A 19,426-nucleotide genomic window follows, 5' to 3' on the forward strand; every position below is an offset into this window, starting at 1 on the left:
AACCTTTTCTACTGATTGGTGGGATAGGACTGCGTTTACTTGTGAAAATGGCAGTGCATTGCATTTTAATAAGTCTAGAAATATGTTCCACCATTTTGAAAAGGTTAAAAGTTGGCATTGCAGAATGTGCCTGAGTGGTAACAGAATTAGTGCCCTAAAATATCAACGTATCAGTGACAACAGGAACAGTCCACTTTGAAAGTCCACAACAACATGCTTTACATATAATCATGTCTTCTTATATAAGTCACTATAAGCAATATAAATACTAAAGGAAACTAAAATAATGTTTTACAGCCAAACAGAAATCTTTAAAAACAAAACTCATGGCTTATATAAGTTATGTTACTTAGTTAGGAGTAAATACTGCAATGTGTCCTTTCCGTTCAACGAAAAGTACTGATATTACAACTCTGCACTTTTTCCTTTATTATTATTCTTTCACGCTTATTTTGGCCAAAGGCACTATTACACCTCTACTGAAAGTTACAGTAGGTTTCCTATAATTCTCTAACTTGCTTTTTCTGCTACACTCTACATTTAATACCCTCTAGAAAGGCTAGACTTTATGTTCTATGATTATATAACAGACCTTTTCATTGCATAGCCAGAAAAGTATTACATCCTGTTATAATACAATGCAATATAGTATTTTTAAAACTTAGAATGATTATACAGTTTCTTTTGTGTGCGTTGTTTTCTAGGTCTTTGTTTTTTCTTATTGTAATCTTTAAAATAGATTTTTAGTTATTTAATAACAGTTCAGAGATTCCATACATGTAAAGATAGATCTGGATATGCAATAAGACTTTAATATTGCAATATTAATTCTAAAATGAGGACCAAGATATACAGGCAAGATGTTACCTTGGTCCTCCCTCTCTCATGGGCACACAGAAACATACTGACAGCACCACACATTCATCTTGCAGTTATTAATGGTATAAAATTGTATTTGATTAAAAAAGCAAAAAACAAAGTCAGAGGTATCTAAATGTCTTTTTGTCTGCCTTTTAATTTTCTAATATGTACAATTCTTCTTTCTCACTCTGTTTTATCCTGTCTCCCACTCAGAACAAATGCCAAAAGTGTACCAAATTTCCGTGGAAATTACATTGCAAAGCTGCAGAGGGAGAGGCGAGTGAAGCAGAGCAACTTAAAATGGCTTTATATAAAGGACTCCGAGGCCCTTTAATTACACTGCTATTGATTGCTATGTGCAGGTTTCCCACATTCATTTGCTGCTTTTTCCTCTCAACTATGCATTTAATACCCAGCAGAGAATTGCACTTAGTTGCTTCTGAATGTAGACTATTTTATAAGATTATACATAATATCTTTTTTTTAATTATCTAGTTTATATATTTAAAGTAGTAGAATGTATGGATGTATTTGGTTATTGCATATATGGTTTCTTTCTTATTTCTTGCCTTAAAAATGTATTACATATTTTAATTCTATGTAATGCTAAGTATAAGTTTGTCTAATAAATCTATCCAGTAGTCAGAGTAACACAATGTTACAATGGTACTAAAAGACCATTACCATTACTAGCAGTTTATGTCTTTACCAATACACCATGGCGCTGTAACTAGGATACATATCTGCCACCTATTCTTACTATGTCTCATTCTGCCATTTAATCAAAGAGGCTGAGATGCACGAGATGTCCTAGAGTTACGGAAATCAGCATTAGTAAGCAGAAGTGGTGTAAATTATGAGATTGTCAAGCGGGAGACCAAGGATCTTGTCAGAGGAGCTTTGGTTGTGCATTTAGTTACATTTCATTTCACTTCCCATTTGGATAGGTTTAGGGTTAGGGTTTAGATGGCAAAAGCACTTAACAAGGTTTAGGAAAGGATTGCAGTACGTTTTCCTGTCGGCAACTCAGCCATGAGTGATACCAGAGGAGACCCAGAGTGTTCAAATGCAGTTCCAAGGATCCTGAACAAGTGTGGAATTAGTTGGTGTAAAACAATTTTACAAGCACAAACAATTTGATTACAGTTTACTTTTGAGCAGTATCGGTGGCACTGGTAATCTTTCCCAACTACAGACAGAGCCAGACTAGCCTTGCCACTAAGGTAATTTAGATTTTGTATTTCGAGTAGAGACATGGCAGTGCTACTAATTGTCTCAATTAACTTGAAATGGAATAAAGTCGTATATGCTGTTTTAAAAGGTAATGTTCTACATGTGTTTGAGGTCTTCATGAACCTTTGATCATACAGAAGCTACATTTTGTAGGAAAAGTAAAAGTATGCACAGGTTGAGCACATTGGTTCCTTTAATTTTACTTATAAAGGTAAACCTCTGGGAGAAAATTCAAAATTCTACTCAGAAGCTCTGCCTTGGTTTGAACCCAGGACTCTTTTACTCTGAGGAAGCAGCTCTTACCACTAAAACAACATGCTGCTTTTTATTCTGCCATACTGCTTGTGATAGGGAATTCATACAATCCTCCAGGATAAAATGGTGCTAAATAGCTTAGCTCTGTTGGTGACATCACAGTGTATTTGAGTTTTATATTTGCTGAAATCAGGACACATTCTGTGGGGAAAAGGGCATTTCCATTTCATTTAGCCCTTGGAAGTCAAACATATACTATTGTCCCTTTAAATATTTTCATCAACTCTCAAAACTTAACTTAGAGTCACCTCTTACCTGTAGAAGCAGCCGTATCTGTAAACCCATTCATCATGAGGGGAATTACTCTATGACAAATCTCTCTCCCTACTCTCTGTGCGTTTGCAGATTGAATACACAAACGGTCCACATGTTCCATCCCTCCTCTTTAGCCATAGTCATTTGTGCCAATGTCAAAAGTGATAAATGGGTTATGTGGCGCCTATGAGAGAAAGCAGTGAATTTTTATAATGTATTAAACAGGAGCGAGAGGGCAAGCAGACAGGCGGGCAGGGAGGGATGGAGGACAGGAGTGAAGCTGGAAAAGTGGGCTGTCATGCTGTAGTGCTGTAGGCAGGGGACCTCTGTCACACACAGTTTGAGCCCCAGCTCACATCTTTGCTGGCACTTCTTCTGTATTTCCCTCAGATATCCAGCCATCAGCCCCCCAAGAGCTCACAGCCATCCAGCAAGGCAGCTGAGCTGGCAGACACAATATCTAGTGACTGCTCTGTCAAATGCATCATATGGCCGTCTGTGTGTGCTTTTAAGTGTGGTCTTTTTGCCGTTCTTACAAGAGCCAGTTGCACTTTAAGACCATCACATGAAAGTCTTCGAAGGTCATTTTATGTTTCACATTTTTATGTATTGTTGCTGTTTGTTGATAGAGCTGTAAATACAAGAACATAATCATAAAAATAATAATCTCCAATCTAGCATAAACTGAAATTGGAAATTTGAGCTGACAATTTGTTATTATTAAAGGATTTTTAGACTGTGCAAAATCCCATTTAGTTTTCTATTATTACTTGAATATGTGACTTTCCTTACATACTCCCCTATTAACTGTCATGGTCCTGGGTCATTTTGACCCAGCGTTTTGTGTTTTATGATTATGTCCCTCTGTTCTAGTTATTCGGTGTCCTCCCCCCTTGTGTCCAGTTCGGGTTCTAGATTTCCTGTTTTGTTCTGAAGGTCTGTGTCTGTTGTCATTGTGTTCAGCTTGTGTCCTCCAGTAATCATGTTTATTCAGATCAGCTGTTCTCCCTCCTGTGTGCGATTACCCGATTACCTTGTGTGTGTGTATATATAGTGGGTGTTGGTCTGTGTTCGTTGTTGACTCGTCTGCGTTCATCTGTGTTCCTTGGTATCCTGTTCCTTAGTCTGCGTCTCTCTGCTCTGCTCTCCGTTTTGTTAAGATTTCAGGTTTGCTCTTTAGTTTCTCCCAGTTTAGGTTTCCGTTTGTAATTACTCACGCTTCGTTGCCTGTTTCTGCCACTGCCACCTTGTAAATAAACATCACTCGAAACATCAGTCACTGCCGCATTTTGGGTCCTCCTTTTCCTCCACACCACACGGCTCAACCCGCCAGCCGTGACATTAACACTCTCTCACTGTCCCATATATGATGAAAATGCCTAAAAGGAAGTCACAAGACCCCAATAAGGTACTTTTTTAAGCGGCTCTATGCAATATTGTTTATATCTGCCTTTCATTACCTTTACTTTCCAACTGGTTGAGATTGATGCAAGTGCATGCACACACATTCCCTAGCCATCTACCCTCACATCATGATTTTGTGTAAAACCGCTACCCTGCCATAACATGACGTCTTAACCCTCAAACAGCCCTTCAAGACGTGTTAGCAACTAGAGACAAGCAAATGTTCTCACTTTCCACACGTCGTCTCTCTCTCAAAGAATCCAACACCAACGTGTCCTTGTAAAGATAGACATAGAAGTAAACAAAAATGAACCCAGACACACCAGAGTGCACAAAAACACAAATGGACTCTATTGTAATTACTTTAATGCCACTCTAACCAACCACTCCATTAACCATTTAGCATTAATTGTACTTTACAGCTACTTTGTCTTAAAATTCAAGGTCATTTATCCAAATCACTTTTTAGTTCATCATGAGAGGGTTTGACAGAGCAGTCTAACAGATGAACAGTAGTAGTTTAATGCATTCTGATCTCCAGTTTCCTGAAGATTGTGTGTTTCCTTCCCTTCTGACAACCATCAAGAGTTTATCCCTTGGAAAACAACTTAATTTTAGGACACCTGTAAAGTGGAGTGATGAAGTAGTTAAAGGTTCAAGTGATATTTCACTTTGACCGCACTCTGAGAGTGCAGTTTGTCCAATCAGATGAAATATTTGGAACTGCCAATGCACAAAAGGATAATTTCAACAATTGTGACTAAAGTCTAAAAACTATTGGTGGGACACTGGTGAAGAACGGTGATGACTATCTGAATGTATACGATGTGGAGCAAAAACAAAAAATATCTAGGAGAGGAGAAGAAAAAAGAGAGTAATCAATACATCAGTTCCTCCACAAGGTGTTAGATATGTAATTGCTAAAAAGAAATATGAACCTAAAGGTAGATAAATCAATAAAAATGTCATAAAACCTAACTGCTGATTGGTAGGTGGTTTGTTTCATTGTGTTCACTCTGAATTTGAAGGCTGTTTTTAACCTAAGCAATAGCTATAGGATATACTAACCACAACGTTCATTTGATTTAATTTATTTTACGTCAGTCTACTTTGTTTTTGGTTTTTAGCTTGAAAATGTAATTAAAGTCAATTCAGTTCAGTTCAAATCAGTTCGGTCCAAGGAGCTTTCTTTCCAAGCCCTTTAGACTACCACGGCCTGAATGACTGAGAACCTGCACAGTCAATTCTATTCTATTTTATTTATATAGTTCCAAATCACAAATCAGTCACCTCAATATGACTGCAAGGTTACTGTTTATATTCCAAGTTTAAAAAAAAAAAAAAAAAACACAATAATACAGAGAAACCCCAACAATCATGCAAGCACTTGGCGACAGTGGGAAGGAAAACTTACCATTTAACAGGAAGAAACCTACAGACATTAATAATAACAAACTCCAGAGTGGTAATATCCCCCATAGCACATTTGATTTAGAACAGAGCATTCAAACCAGGTTCTGTCTATGTAAATATATTTTCTTTTTTCTGAGTGAAAACTTATGAATGAAAATCTCCCAGTATCGTCACACTATGAATCAATAATAATTCAGAATTACTCATCTTACAATTTGTCTTTTTCTTTCTTTTTCCTAGAGCGCAAGAAGATAACCCTGACAATTGGAAACCAGTTTTCGTACAAGAAAATTTACAACGTTGTGGGATATCTGAAGGGAAAGAGGAACCCAGGTTTGTACAAAGCCACTGCAGATTTGCCTTAAAGTTAAAACACAATCTCAGCATTTTTCTGTCTCTGTCTTTGCTTTTAGCTACATTTGTATTTTTTCCTGTTTCGTTAACAGAAAAGGTAATGATTTCTTGATGATGCTTGTATTACTTAGCTCTGCTTCAACATAATGCACTTAGTCCCCAAATATGGCTTTCATTCCTCAACTCAATCTGTCTGTGCTTGGCTTTAAACAAGCAGTAGAAATCATAAAAAAAATATTAAAGGAGAAATTTGGAAACATCTGTATTCTCTTACTGGCAGAAAATTCCATGATAATATCAATACCACTTTCATAGCCATCATAAATGAGGCTACAAACAGTGCATGTTGTATATAGCATTTGTATTCTATTTTTATCTTATTGTATATTTATTTTATTTTATTCTACTGTATATAGTATTTTATTTTATTCTATTTTGTACAGTTGTGTACTTTATTTATTCTTATTGTATCCTAATTTTTGCCTCATAACTTTTGCACTGTCCACTTCCTGCTGTGACAAAACAAATTTCCCACGTGTGGGACTAATAAAGGTTATCTTATCTTATCTTATCTTATCTTATTATCTTATGTTAGTTCAGTTTGCCACTAATCCTGTAAATGGGGAAGCAGTTTCTGCTTCCCACCATCAATGCTATCCATATCTGTGTCTCAGCAGAAGAGCAAATTATAGAAACTAAGCACATTCTGTGCTACAGAAATATTCTCACTGGTGGTTAAACGAGACAACCACAATGACTTCTCTTAAAGTGCTCTTGAGCAGCTGAACCACTGGGTATTCAGACAAGACTAACACTTTGTAGCAGTGACATAACATGCACCACTGGCTTCTGATAAATAAGATAATAATAATCATTTATATTACCTTTCCATGTGGAATTAACCGTTTTGATGACTAAAATAACCAGCTGACATCACCTTTAATGCAAACACAGTTAAACTCAAATTGAATTATATGGCTGCCATAACAAATATTTTATATTAGTGAGGAAAATATTATTTTTTTAAATTCTTTAATAAACTGTGGCATTGCCTATTATTTTCCTTGCATACAGCACTTCTATCCACATGTAGTGAGCACAGGGATCACAATAATGCATGACTTTCTCACTTAGAAGTGTTGTTTTAGAACTATTAGAATCTATTAGATTTGGAGGTTAGTGAAATTCTTCCAAAGCACATAGCCAGCCAGTCATAGCCAGAATGACTGAGAATATAGAATATATTCATAGTAGCAAGAGTTCTTGGATAATATTTAAGGTCTCATCATCAGTTTTAACTTATTGTGGGTGGTATTTTATATACACAGCTCACATTGTCAGGAGCTTTCTTTCTCCAAGTAATCTAATTAGCTTACTTCTGTAAGGTATTTACATTACTTTTAATTAGTTTAGATTATTTCATTATTTCAGATGCATCTAAATTTAGGTTACATTTCACCTGAAAAGTGATTCTTATAAACGCATATTAAGGTTCAGAAGATGCAGGTGCACATTTTTTATGGATACATTAGATCAAAACACAATAATAGAAGCTTTAACTTGATTTGATCACACTTTCATTTTCATCCCATGAATCCAAAGGTGGTTAAGCTCTGATAAGTAGACATTAACCACCTTAATGTTGACTAAAGTAGACATTAACTGCCTTTTGCACTCTTAATGTCAACCATCGTATTTTTTAAATGTCTGCCATTTGCAGCTATTTATTTCAAAAAGTTGCCCATTGATGTTGCCAAAGACTTTTGAAAATGGACCATTGGAGGCGTATCTTTTTTTTCTGTTTCCATTTACAAGGCTTTGTTAACTCTGCCCATTTCAAACATGCTGTATGCTGTGGTCTTTTAATATTTAAATGTCAACCCTGGCTCTTTCTTCTTAGCTAAAACTACCCCTATCCTTTTTTAAATTGTCTCTTTATCTTGCCCTTGCCTCATCCACACAGCCTTCCTCCAATGTCACGCTACTGTACCTGTCCTGCCCACTCAGTAGTGGAAAATTATCTTGCTGATTTACAGTGTAATATTAAGCAGGCATAATGGCCCACTAAAGCAGATAATATGGGTCACAAATCTCTGGAAGGAGTGATGCTTTAACTGGTTGTGGGGGTTTCATCATATGTCTGTTCCACACTTAACTCTAAACAGACTGAATATTCATGCATGATGGCAATGGGTAATTCTGAATGAATCTTTGCTGTTTTTCTTAAATAATTTCCTGCTGTACGCAGCTACAGCTAGCAGCATAACAAATCTGCCAAACAGGCACACTGTAACATCAAAGCAGCCCTTTAGTTTGAGCCAGTGTGGTTCAACACAAGTGTTACATGAATACTGCAGGGACATAACTGTTTATATTCTAATAATAGCTCAGTGAAAATTCATAGATTTAGATTTGTATATAATTATAGTATAAAGCTGGTTCAAACTGTTTCGAACGCAACAAAAATGTAGAAAGTCTATCAACTGCTCACTAATAGCACATTTTATGATTAATCTTCCATTATTTTATTTGGTTGCCTTCCTGGACGATGTTGGGAGAATCAGTTTCAGGCATTGTCCAAAGTTGCCCTTTCTTATATGCAGCCCCAAGCAAACATGTTGGAAAGGGCGACTTCAAAATGTGCTGTGCTTAAAATATTCAGTTTGACACCTTTTTACATATAGGTGCAGACAACATGGATTTTGTACTAGGCACTTGAGTGGTTAAAATCTGCATCAGACATCTGCATTCACATGCATTCAACTAGCTAAGGCTGGGAGGCTTGGTTAAAAAGCTGTATCCATACACTATATGGCTACATCACAGAGTCCAGTTAATTAGTGCCTACAGTGTGCTAAGTAACATAGCAAAAAAAAGCATTTAAATAAAGCACTAGAACTGGAGCAGGGATTACCTGCATGGACTTTTATAACAGTACAAATGTCTTTGCAGCAATCCATATTACTTGTCAGAAAATAACATTAAAACATTTTCCAAAAAGCACCAACATCAGACACATGGTTAAGAGCAGCCTTATCGGCATCACCTGCCACTTAAATCAGTCGTGTCTGTGATTTTTATTTTTGTCCATCATGCACATAAAAGGTTTATTTCTGCTGTAAAGTTTGGGTTTATGTAGGAGTCTTATAACATTGCACTCACTTTGTGAAGACATTCTTATTCTAAAGAACTGCAGCTTTTTTGTTTACTTATTTGTTTGTTGTGTGACAAAAGTGTCACACATGTGTACTAATTAGTGTCTCATCCAGTTTCTATGAAGCCAGGCTTTGAACAGCTATCATGACTTTATACTTTTTACTGTTACTCTAAAGGCAAAATATGACCAAATAAAACATAAAGTATAGTCACAGAAATATTAGCTTATGCCCACGATCCTCAGTTAAAAGCCCAAAGCTATACAATTCCAACACAATCCTGAAATAAATAAATAAAACTCATGCATATGAAATATGAGATAAAGAACTTGAGTGGCCACCTAATCTCAAGATACCTACACTGCTAAATTGCTAATGTAGAAAACTCCATCCATCCATTCTCTTCCACTTATCGTTGTCAGGGTCGCGGGGGGCTGTAGCCTATCTCAGCTATCAAAGGGTGAGAGGTAGGGTACACCCTGGACAGGTCGAGAGTCTGTCGCAGGTCTAATACATATAGACAAACAACCATTCTTGCTCACATTCACACCTATGGGCAATTTGGAATTACCAATTGACCTAACCCCACTAACTGCATGTTTTTGGACTGTGGGTAGAAGCCAGAGTACCCAGAGAAAACCTACGCAAACACAGGGAGAACATGCAAAGGCCCACACAGAAAGGCCCTGGCCAGGTGGTGGAATCAAACTCTGGACCTTCCTGCTATGAGGCAACAGTCCTAATCACTCTGCCACCATGCCGCCAATGTAGAAAAATTCCTTGCAAATTTCAAAACTGTAGCAAATGTTAGAGGATCTACCAAGAATCAATTGCACCAAGAAAAAAAATAAAACATGGTTGGTAGCTCATGTATTTATGCAAGTGAAAACATTCCTCCATTGACTTACTGCAATAAACTACAGTTAGTTTCAGCTGAACCAATAATAATTTGTCCTAGCCTAAGGGAATCACGTCCATGTTATTTTATGTTATTTTCAGTCTGTGTTTATTAATTAGGGTTTCTTATGAAAAATTAATTTAGCTTTTGATATATTAATCTCCTCCTCCCTCTATACATACCCATGAACAAAGTAAATTACACTTTCACGTATGAGTGATTTAAAGTACTTTACGCTAATCGCTGTTCATAAGATTCACCCAGGAAGCTCCACATAATGTAATAATATGTTGTCATGGGCTAAGCTAGCAGGCTTCTCTAAGCACCTCTTTTCTCAGACAGAGTCATCAGTGCTCTGTGTTGCAGTCGTGAGGTTTGCTCTGTTCTTCTTGTTGCCTGCAGGAGTTCTGCTTTGTGCATCCATACTCATCTCTCTGTCTTTGTAGAAAATGCAAGGCATACAAAGAAGCCTGAAGCATTCATGTGTGAATGCAAGTGAGTTTGTTACCTCGGTAAACCACAGGAAGACACTGTGTGAATGCCTTTATGCTACTATTATTAAGTCACAGCATTTGTACATATTCATTTTAAAACCCCTTTCTCGGTTTAGCTATATAATGTGCTGTGTATCTGATTTCTTGAAATAATCCCTGCTGTCTATTACTGTCTATAATTTAACACAAAAAGATGGAGAGACATATTTGGGCCTTTTACCAACAAGTATCTGCACATTAGCATAAGAAATGTCACCCTTCAGTCAAATTTCTTCCTATCCAAATCCTTAAAAGCCATGTTTCTCAGTTCAGCAGTTTAGTTCTTATAGTAATTAAGGACAGTTTGGTGATTTGAATTTGATGTGCCTGTTGTGGTACCATGGGTCATGCAAACTTATAATAATAATAATGATAATGGATTGGATTTATACAGCGCTTTTCAAGGCACCCAAAGCGCTTTACAATGCCACTATTCATTCACTCTCGCATTCACACACTGGTGGAGGCAGCTACAGCCTCCACCAGTGGCTGTAGCCTGTGGCTACTGACAGAAGCGAGGCTGCCATATCGTGCCATCGGCCCCTCTGGCCAACACCAGTAGGCGGTAGGGTAAAGTGTCTTGCCCAAGGACACAACGACCAGGACAGAGAGCCCGGGAATCGAACCGGCGACCTTCCGGTTACAAATAGGCTTCCCACTCTTCCCCTTTATTCTAGAGATTCTGAGACTTCAACCTTCTGAGTCATCTTAAGGCTGGCCAAACAAAATTACCCCTATTAGGCACCAATACCCGAGTAGCTGCAGCTACCTGCATGAGCTTCAGCAATGGATGTGTGGAACATGGTCCACTGGGGACTCAGTGCAGGTAGTGTCCCCACCCTCCCTGAGTCTGGTGATGGGCAAGGGGCTGTATCTCCCTGGTTCACTGCCTATACATTGGGGTTTTTCCCAGTGGATGAGAGGCTTGGTACCCCTTGCCTTCAGATCAGGGGAATGGGTCCTGACTGTAATATGTGCCTATGTGACGAATGACAGCCATTTTGAGTCAAAAGGTGAGGTGCCGGAGAGGGCTCCAATAGGCAGTCTATTTTAAATACAACCAACTCTAAATGGATAGCCACTGAAGGAAAAAAGGTCAAAAAGGATGATGGGATTTAAATATTACCCAGATGGAGACCTGTTTAAAGTACAGTGTGTGTGTGTGTGTGTGTGTGTGTGTGTGTGTGTGTGCGTGTGTGTGTGTGTGTGTGTGAGAGAGAGAGAGAGAGAGAGAGAGAGAAAGGGGAGGGGAGAGAGAGTTTGTTTATGAGCAGATGATCAGTGATACAACATGTGTTCAACATTAGGTCCATCAAACAGTGAGTGACCTTGTACTGTGAATTGTGGGAGGATGAATAAACCTGTTACAGTAGGTGCACTCATCTGTGTGCATTTGTGCACCTATGGACATATTCTTTTAGCATGATTGAAACATTGCCTCTAATAGTACAAAGCACAAAGCACATAGAAGCCCCCCAGCTGGCCTGTGGCTCTGAATCCAGGACCTGTTTGCTGTAAGGCAAAAGAGCTAACCACCAGACCATTGTGCTCCCCATAATGCAAAGTGTAATAAATATAAAAAGGCACAAGTGGTTGTCACATATTTGTATATCATCCTTTACCTTATTTATTTTGAGTTTGTGTAGCCTCCCTCATTTTTCACCATAAATCTTGAGTATCTACCTATACAGAGATGAAAATATGTAAAAAAAAAAAAAAAGATTTCTCTGTTTTTTTAATTTACTTATTTGTTTGTTTGTTTTATTTATTTATTTATCTTCAGATCGCTATGTGCTGGTTGGTAGTCGTCATGACAGCGACCATGGAGGCGGGACTTCAGCTATTATGAATCAACTAATTGCAGCACTGACAGAGCAAACCAAACGCGGATGGGTACCAGACCGTACCACTGTGTTTTGCTCATGGGGAGGCTCAGCCCTGGGAAACATTGGATCTTATGAGTGGGGAAAGGTCAGCAAACACAAGAGCCTCTGCTTTATTAAATGTCAGAGGGTCAAGGGTAGAAATGTCTGAAAATAGAAGTACTGGCAACATACATGAACACCAATCACTAGAAACATGAAGACACTTCTTGTCAAAGGAGTGTGGGGGGTTGGGGCTTAATTATGATGGTGTGATGAGTGTAATGACAACAATTATATGATTATTATAGTAGATTGAAATCATAATAGCTGGTGTGTGGTGTACATTTATGTGTTCCTTTCAGGATAACAGTGTTGTTCTGCAGAGCAGTGCAGTGGCCTATGTCAGCCTGAACTCTCCAGTTAGAGGGACGGAAGCTCTCAGAGCTACAGCTTCACCAACTCTTCTGCAGCTCACCTCAGATATACAGAGGGTAACTATTACTATGATTCCATGTACTGCTACTGTCACTCCAACATGATGTCCTGCTACAGTGTCCAGTGTTCTCACAACATACACCATATAAATTATCAGGGATCCCTCAATATTAGTAGTAGCAGCACTGTGATTCACCTAAAATATGGCAATGAATAATCGCCTCATTTCAGTGAAAGGATATAAAGCACTGGCATTTTCTTTTCTTTTTTTTTTTTCTTTTTTTTCAAAATTACAGCTGCTGCCACAGCTGCGATTTTGCCAGGTTAATGTTGAAATTTGTGTGAAAAGGTCTGCTAAAAACCACAAACTGCTAAGCACCATATTAGAGATTACCCTTGCGGTTTCTAGGGCGGTTCTGTTACTTTAAAACTATGTTGTTTTGCAAGCTCTAACCCTAAGAGGGTAAACTATAGTAAATAAGACTTAATCTTGTTTTCTATTTGAGTTCCTAGAGGCACAGTTCCCACTAAGTTGTATGTTATCAGCTTAATACTTCATGACTTTTCCCTGTTTTATAAAGGAATGACTTAAACAATATTTTAAGCTTCAGACATCCAGATTACCCACGATCAGTTCATCTTAAAGCCCCGATCATGCATGATTAAAAGCAGAGTTTTCATATTCTTTATTTTTGTAACTGTTGTTGAAAGAACTTTGTATCTATTTCAACCCTTAAAAAAGTGCTCATAGAAGGTCTTCTCTGGATAACACACTGCTTTCATCAATGCTTTTCTGCATCAGTATCAGTTTTAATACCCATATTCAATGGTCTGTCTGTATTTGTATAGCGCTTTACTAGTCCCCAAAGCACTTTACACATCCAGTCATCCACCCATTCACACACTGGTGATGGCAAGCTACATTGTAGTCACAGCCACCCTGGGGCGCACTGACAGAGGCGAGGCTGCCGGACACTGGCGCCACCAGGCCCTCTGACCACCACCAGTAGGCAACGGGTGAAGTGTCTTGCCCAAGGACACAACGACCGAGACTGTCCAAGCCGGGGCTCGAACCAGCAACCTTCCAATTACAAGGCGAACTCCCAACTCTTGAGCCACGTTCGCCCCGTTATCCCCTCATCAAAGCATGTGCCAGATTTTGATGTCTCATTATGGAAATTTGTGATTGTTTTGTATTAATCCAACTATAGCTTAAATATAGATGATTAGAGGTGATTAAAAAATTGGGTAACAATAGTACTGCAACTTGAATACAGTGAAAAACCGGAACATTATGAAAATTCATAAATGCGAAAGACGTCTGTCATACACTGGACATGACACGATATGCCCGTGACTCTGCATCTAGGATGTGGGAGAAATGAGCAGATGTAAATGCCTAAACTTTAACAAGGACCAAATATTCATGGCTGTGGAGTTGGAGCCTCTCCCAGATCGCAGAGCTATCACTGATTTTCTAGTTTACAGACAAACCAAACCAGTGACAGGATGTTAGTGGTTGTGTTAGAGCTTTAAACTCACAACTTAAAGGACCTAAAGGATCCGTTGCATCTTAATGCCACTTTTGGAGATCTTTTGGTGCTTTTTTGAAACTATGTAAAGAAACAACAGCAGGCTTGTTGTAACTAATTAGAACATCTCACTATATGACCATATTTCAGTTTACTTTGCTTCTTCATTTCTATTATTTGTTTGTTTCTCTGTAATTACCCGCCACTAATCAGGATGTTAATATTTTCAATTCTGCTTTGATGTTTTTTGAGGTAAGTTTTCCTCAGAAAATTTGCTTCAGGAACAACTGCTAGCAGACTCTTAGGCAGACGCACTGATTTCAGCAAGCTCGGTATTAAGAATAAAGATGGCCAGATGTTGACATGAAATACTGCCACCTTGTTTTGAAGGCCATTCTTAATGGAGTAATTTTATGCTCATTCTACACATCCATTAAGATAATTCTCCCTTACGTTTAGTATAATAGAAGGATAAAAACGTTATGTGATCCTCCTCTGCCTTGCAGAAATTAGTTAAGGATATACCTCACAGGTGTCCTCGGTTTCTTTGAAACAAGACGTCAGGGGTTTAAAGCCTGGTTAGAAAATGCTTCCGGCTAGACCCTAATGCCAAATCAGCTACATTGAACTATGAGTGAGAGACAGGTAACTGAAGCCATAACAGCTTTAGTAAAATAGATGGTGTAAAAATGTTACATAACCAAGGTCCCTCTCTTTCTTCCTGAAATTAGTTGGAAGAGATGCCTTGCAGGTGCAGATTAAGCGAGACATCTCTCAAAGGCTTTGGGCAACTTTACAGCTGCTGCAACTGCTTGTACAAGAATTCAGCTGATTATTAACCTGTTCATTTACTGGAGCTGATAATTCTTTAATTAATGATTTTTTTTAACAAGCAAGCCACCACTACAAGGTCTTTATCAGTTTATTATAAATGGTAAAGAACTGAATGCTTATATATCAAGAGTAATACAGTGGTGTAGTAGACACAACGCCCATGCCATTATAAAAACAAAACATATAATTTTATGACTTTGTGCTTCCTGTATTTATTGTTTCTATAAATGCTGCACTCTCCCTGGAACTTTTCACCTTTTCCTGTCTGAATTATAAAATGTATCCCTCCTATAGTGATTAAAATATTTGCCATTTCCTGAACCACTTAGCAAAAGTAGCGATATCACACTGTGAAATATACCTCACTGCATATAAAGCTGTATTACTGGCACATTTTACTTAAAATTTCAAAAATGAAAGTAATTATTCTGTAGAAATATGAGAAAAATGTTTCCCATCAGTGTTATATAGATCTATGGATCAATATTACTGCTGCAGGTCTTTAGGGCTGACCTCAGCTGAAATACTTTATATTCTGTTTACTCTACAGGAATACCTCTTTAAAATCATATGGTTGTAGTGTCTCTGCTGTGAGGACCACACATCTCTAAAAACAGCTTTTAAAGACCAAAGAAAAAAGGGCTACAACTTTATTAAAAGAAAAAAAGTTTATTAATATAAAATAAAAAGATCACAGGTAAATTAAAAGTTTTAAGCACTGTGTGACACTGATAAATGTCAATCTCTCCAGCGCTGTTTATAAACCAATAACGGAAAAATAAAAGTGCTGTATTAGCAAAGCAACTTGTTAAATCTATTATATTTGGCCAAACCAAAGTCTTTTTCGCTTTTTCTTGCTAATCTGAAAATGCAGGTGAAGCCTGCACCTATTCAGCTGGCCTTTTTTATCAAGCCAGACATGGCAGCAGCTGGCATCCCCTCTCAATCATCAGGGGTTTTCTTTCCTAATGTGTTAAAGGAGTTATTAAAAGTTTCTTCACACTGCTCTCTAACTCTGCTATATCCTATGATGGCCAAGGTAGTCTGAAAATGAAAGCTTATTTGTTAATATGATAAATCACAGAGGGCTCACTTATTTACCAATACTCGCTCTGTTTCTGCACCATGAACTGAGCAATGGAACAGCTTTCTGTTACTTCCCTGTTAGCTTTTAAACACATTTACATGTAAATCTATATTAGCCATCTAGCTTAATAATTTCTGGAATAGAAGAACCCTTGAATGTACTTCATACCTTACTTACTCACTTGCAATTTATTGGCTTTAAATACATTATCTACCCCTGCTGGTACTCCACCTTCTGCATGCGGTATTGCAACTGCATGTGTCCATTTCAAGCTTTAGATAGGAAAAGTGTGAAATAGACACAGTAGACTGGTGTGTGTGTGTGTGTGTGTGTGTTACAAACCATGATATTGAGTAATGTACTGAACTTCACTGACATACACTTAATTAAAACCATGTCATAATACTATGAATGTTGAACTTCAAATGAAGTACAGTAAACATAATAAATGCACATCTTACCAATAGTTTGCGTGAGCATGGAGTGCTGTTAAAATAGTGTCACTTTAGCATGTTTACGGTTACTGTTATCGTCCTTTGTGTCACTGTTTTCATGTAATCACTGACTGATTCCATTATGCTGACAGTTTGAACATATTTTACTTTTTGGTCACAATGATGACTCTATGTATGACATATGCATGGTAATGCATATGTAGAACAAATAGAACTTTTTGCTGTTGTTCCTTTTCCTTTTGGGACTGTTCTTTGAAATGTTGCTTGTGTGCAAGGGGGAGGATAGCACTCCTAATATGAGCTAAATATTCCCTCTCACCCCATCCCACACGTCACAGTCATATACAATCTGCATTGGCCACTCTGCTGATTAAGTATAGCAGCTCAATGATTCAGCCTCCCAAACTGTCTCTTTATTCCAACCTGGGGGTGTTTTGCAGATATGATCAGCCCTCGTGGATTTCTTCCCAACTTCTACCATCTTTTTAAACTCGGAAAAATTTTGCCTTTTGAAAAAACACACCTCATCGTTACTCTATCTCATTTCCTTCCTCCACCCCCACAACCACCTTTTCCCTTTTTTTTGTTTTTTCTCATTGTCCCTTAAGCACTACAACCCTCTCCCCACCTTGCTCACTTTCCTTCTATCACCTCTTAACCTTCTCTTTCATCAGCAGCAGGCTTTGCATCTCCCTAACCTCTCATTTTCCTCATTAAAATCTTTCTCTTACTTCTGCTCTACATGCTCTCTTTGTCTGTTCAGGCTATGATGCTTAGTATAATTTTTTTAGAGTGAAGTCGTTCATCCACAGGGAAGATTTATCTTCTTGCAAATTACCAATCAGTTTCAGGTACAGAAGGTCACAAATGGATATGAGTGCAATGTCCCTTTAATCCCCTAATCTAAAATAAAGGAAAGGGCCCTGTCACATTTGGCTGTAATGAAGCTGCAGACAACCTCTGTCAGTGCCTTAAAAGAGACAAAGAGAATGTAACTTACCTTTGATCTTCTTTAAGGAAACATGCTTGGATTTATAAAAGTCATTGTTTTTTGTCAGGTTTCATTCTTCTGCGTTTCATACTTTTAGCCACAGCTTCATTTACAAATTTTGTTTTTACAGTACTCTCTGCTCTGGCGTCATTCTTAATGTGTATACTGTTAATACCAATGGGACACTGGTGGTGCTATAAATATCGCTACCTATAATTTATTTGCAGACACATTGCTCCGTGCGCCTACTCTAATCTATGGGGCGTTAGCCATACCTGCAATAATTACCTGTCCAGATGCTGGACTAGCTCCTGAAAAGCAATTTTTTTGGAAAAAAACAACAATCTAACCACTCACTTAGAGGATAATTTAATTACCTGCTCACATAAGCCAGGAGGATCAAAGTTACTCTTTTCTCTGGCCATACCTTTATGGACTTTCGGTTTTCACTGCTTTGCTTATTGTACCAGACTGAAAGAGGTGCATGATGCTGTAGAAAACCATGTCATAGATTTGTCTTCTGATCAGAAAAACAAGGCCCCGTCTAGACTTCAACCTGATTGAGATTGTGGTAGGACCTTAAGACAGCTGTGCATAGTCAAATGAACTGAATCAATGTGTGTAAAAATCTTCTATTTTAAAATGTTGACAAACTTTATATGAGGAAACAAGCTCTAAAGACTACTTCGTGGAAATGGTGAACATGGCACAAAACTGTTGCCTACTGTAAATGCACCTCAAGGAGATGCAGAGCAGTGTTGCCATTTATTTACTTTAATCTGTCTACTTTGTATTTGAGTCCAGTATTTAATCTATTTTAGCTCTACTTTTGATTTCTATCGTCCCTCTCCCTCTCTCTTACTCTCTCTCTGGGGAGGCTGGTTCCAGCAAATCTTTCGAGTTGCGCAGATTGTGGAGCACAGAAAACTGAAAATCACATCATAGGATATTGATTTTACAAGTTTGAATTTGAGTTTGATATAATACTTGAAATGGCTTCTCCTATACTCATGGTCAACAAAAACTCTTGTTGAGTGGGTGCTAGGCACATATGCTGTTATATATGCTGGGTTTGGGGAACTCTGTCAAGAATGGTTTATTTAAAAAAAAAAAACCCTGTATAACACCAATAACGGTTGGAATGAAAAGTTACCATCTAGTCAGAGAACATCTTTTGGTTAGCAGCTTTCCAAAAGTTGAGGAAATCCCCGTCCCATTAAAGAAAACACTCAAAAGTCCTTTTTTGCATTTTTGGTCATTGCGTATATTAAATAATAATAATATTGATATGGATGTAAACAAGGCCACATTATACATCAAGATTTTATACATCACCTGTTTGTCTCCCCTTTTCCTTTTAAGCTTCACTGTTGTTTTCATTAGTAGATCTAGTAGATAAATGTATAGTGAAACTGTAAAAATAAGTAAATAATGCTTTTGTTTTTCTTAGAAATGTACACTTTTTATTAACAATATGCTCATCTAGCCATGTGAGTGTTGCATACAAAGCCTTTTTGGTCCCAGACAGGCTCAGCCAATGCTTTGTTACATGTAACAAATCAAAACAGCGAAATGCATCATTACAACTCTGCAGAGTGCCACTGAACTAACCAAATCATTTCTCCACTGTGTATACTTTTTGTTTACCTTCCTGTCTCCTCTGCCCTTGCCTCATACCTGTCCATTCATTGGCATTTGTGTCTCTGGCACAGTCTATCACACCATTCATCATCTCAAGTGTGTTTGAGTTGCCCCAGGTATTCTTTTCACCTTCTAGTATTTACAAACAGGTCTACACATGTCATT

At 37.9% G+C, this 19,426-nt stretch overlaps 1 protein-coding gene across 11 annotated transcripts in view; it reads left to right on the plus strand.

Moving 5' to 3' along the window:
• The window catches only part of naaladl2 (N-acetylated alpha-linked acidic dipeptidase like 2), a 460,659-nt gene that overhangs the window by 305,129 nt on the left and 136,104 nt on the right, over positions 1-19,426 (plus strand). For all 11 annotated transcript variants that reach the window (XM_084921762.1, XM_084921764.1, XM_084921763.1 and 8 more), the window contains 3 exons: positions 5,722-5,814; positions 12,205-12,392; positions 12,649-12,777. In XM_084921762.1, the coding sequence (XP_084777888.1) occupies positions 5,722-5,814; positions 12,205-12,392; positions 12,649-12,777 (410 nt within the window). The remainder of the gene's footprint in view (positions 1-5,721; positions 5,815-12,204; positions 12,393-12,648; positions 12,778-19,426) is intronic.

The sequence above is a fragment of the Perissodus microlepis genome, chromosome 23 (assembly GCF_051167445.1).
Source record: "Perissodus microlepis isolate ML-2025 ecotype Zambia chromosome 23, ASM5116744v1, whole genome shotgun sequence".
In the NCBI taxonomy this organism is placed as follows: domain Eukaryota; kingdom Metazoa; phylum Chordata; class Actinopteri; order Cichliformes; family Cichlidae; genus Perissodus; species Perissodus microlepis.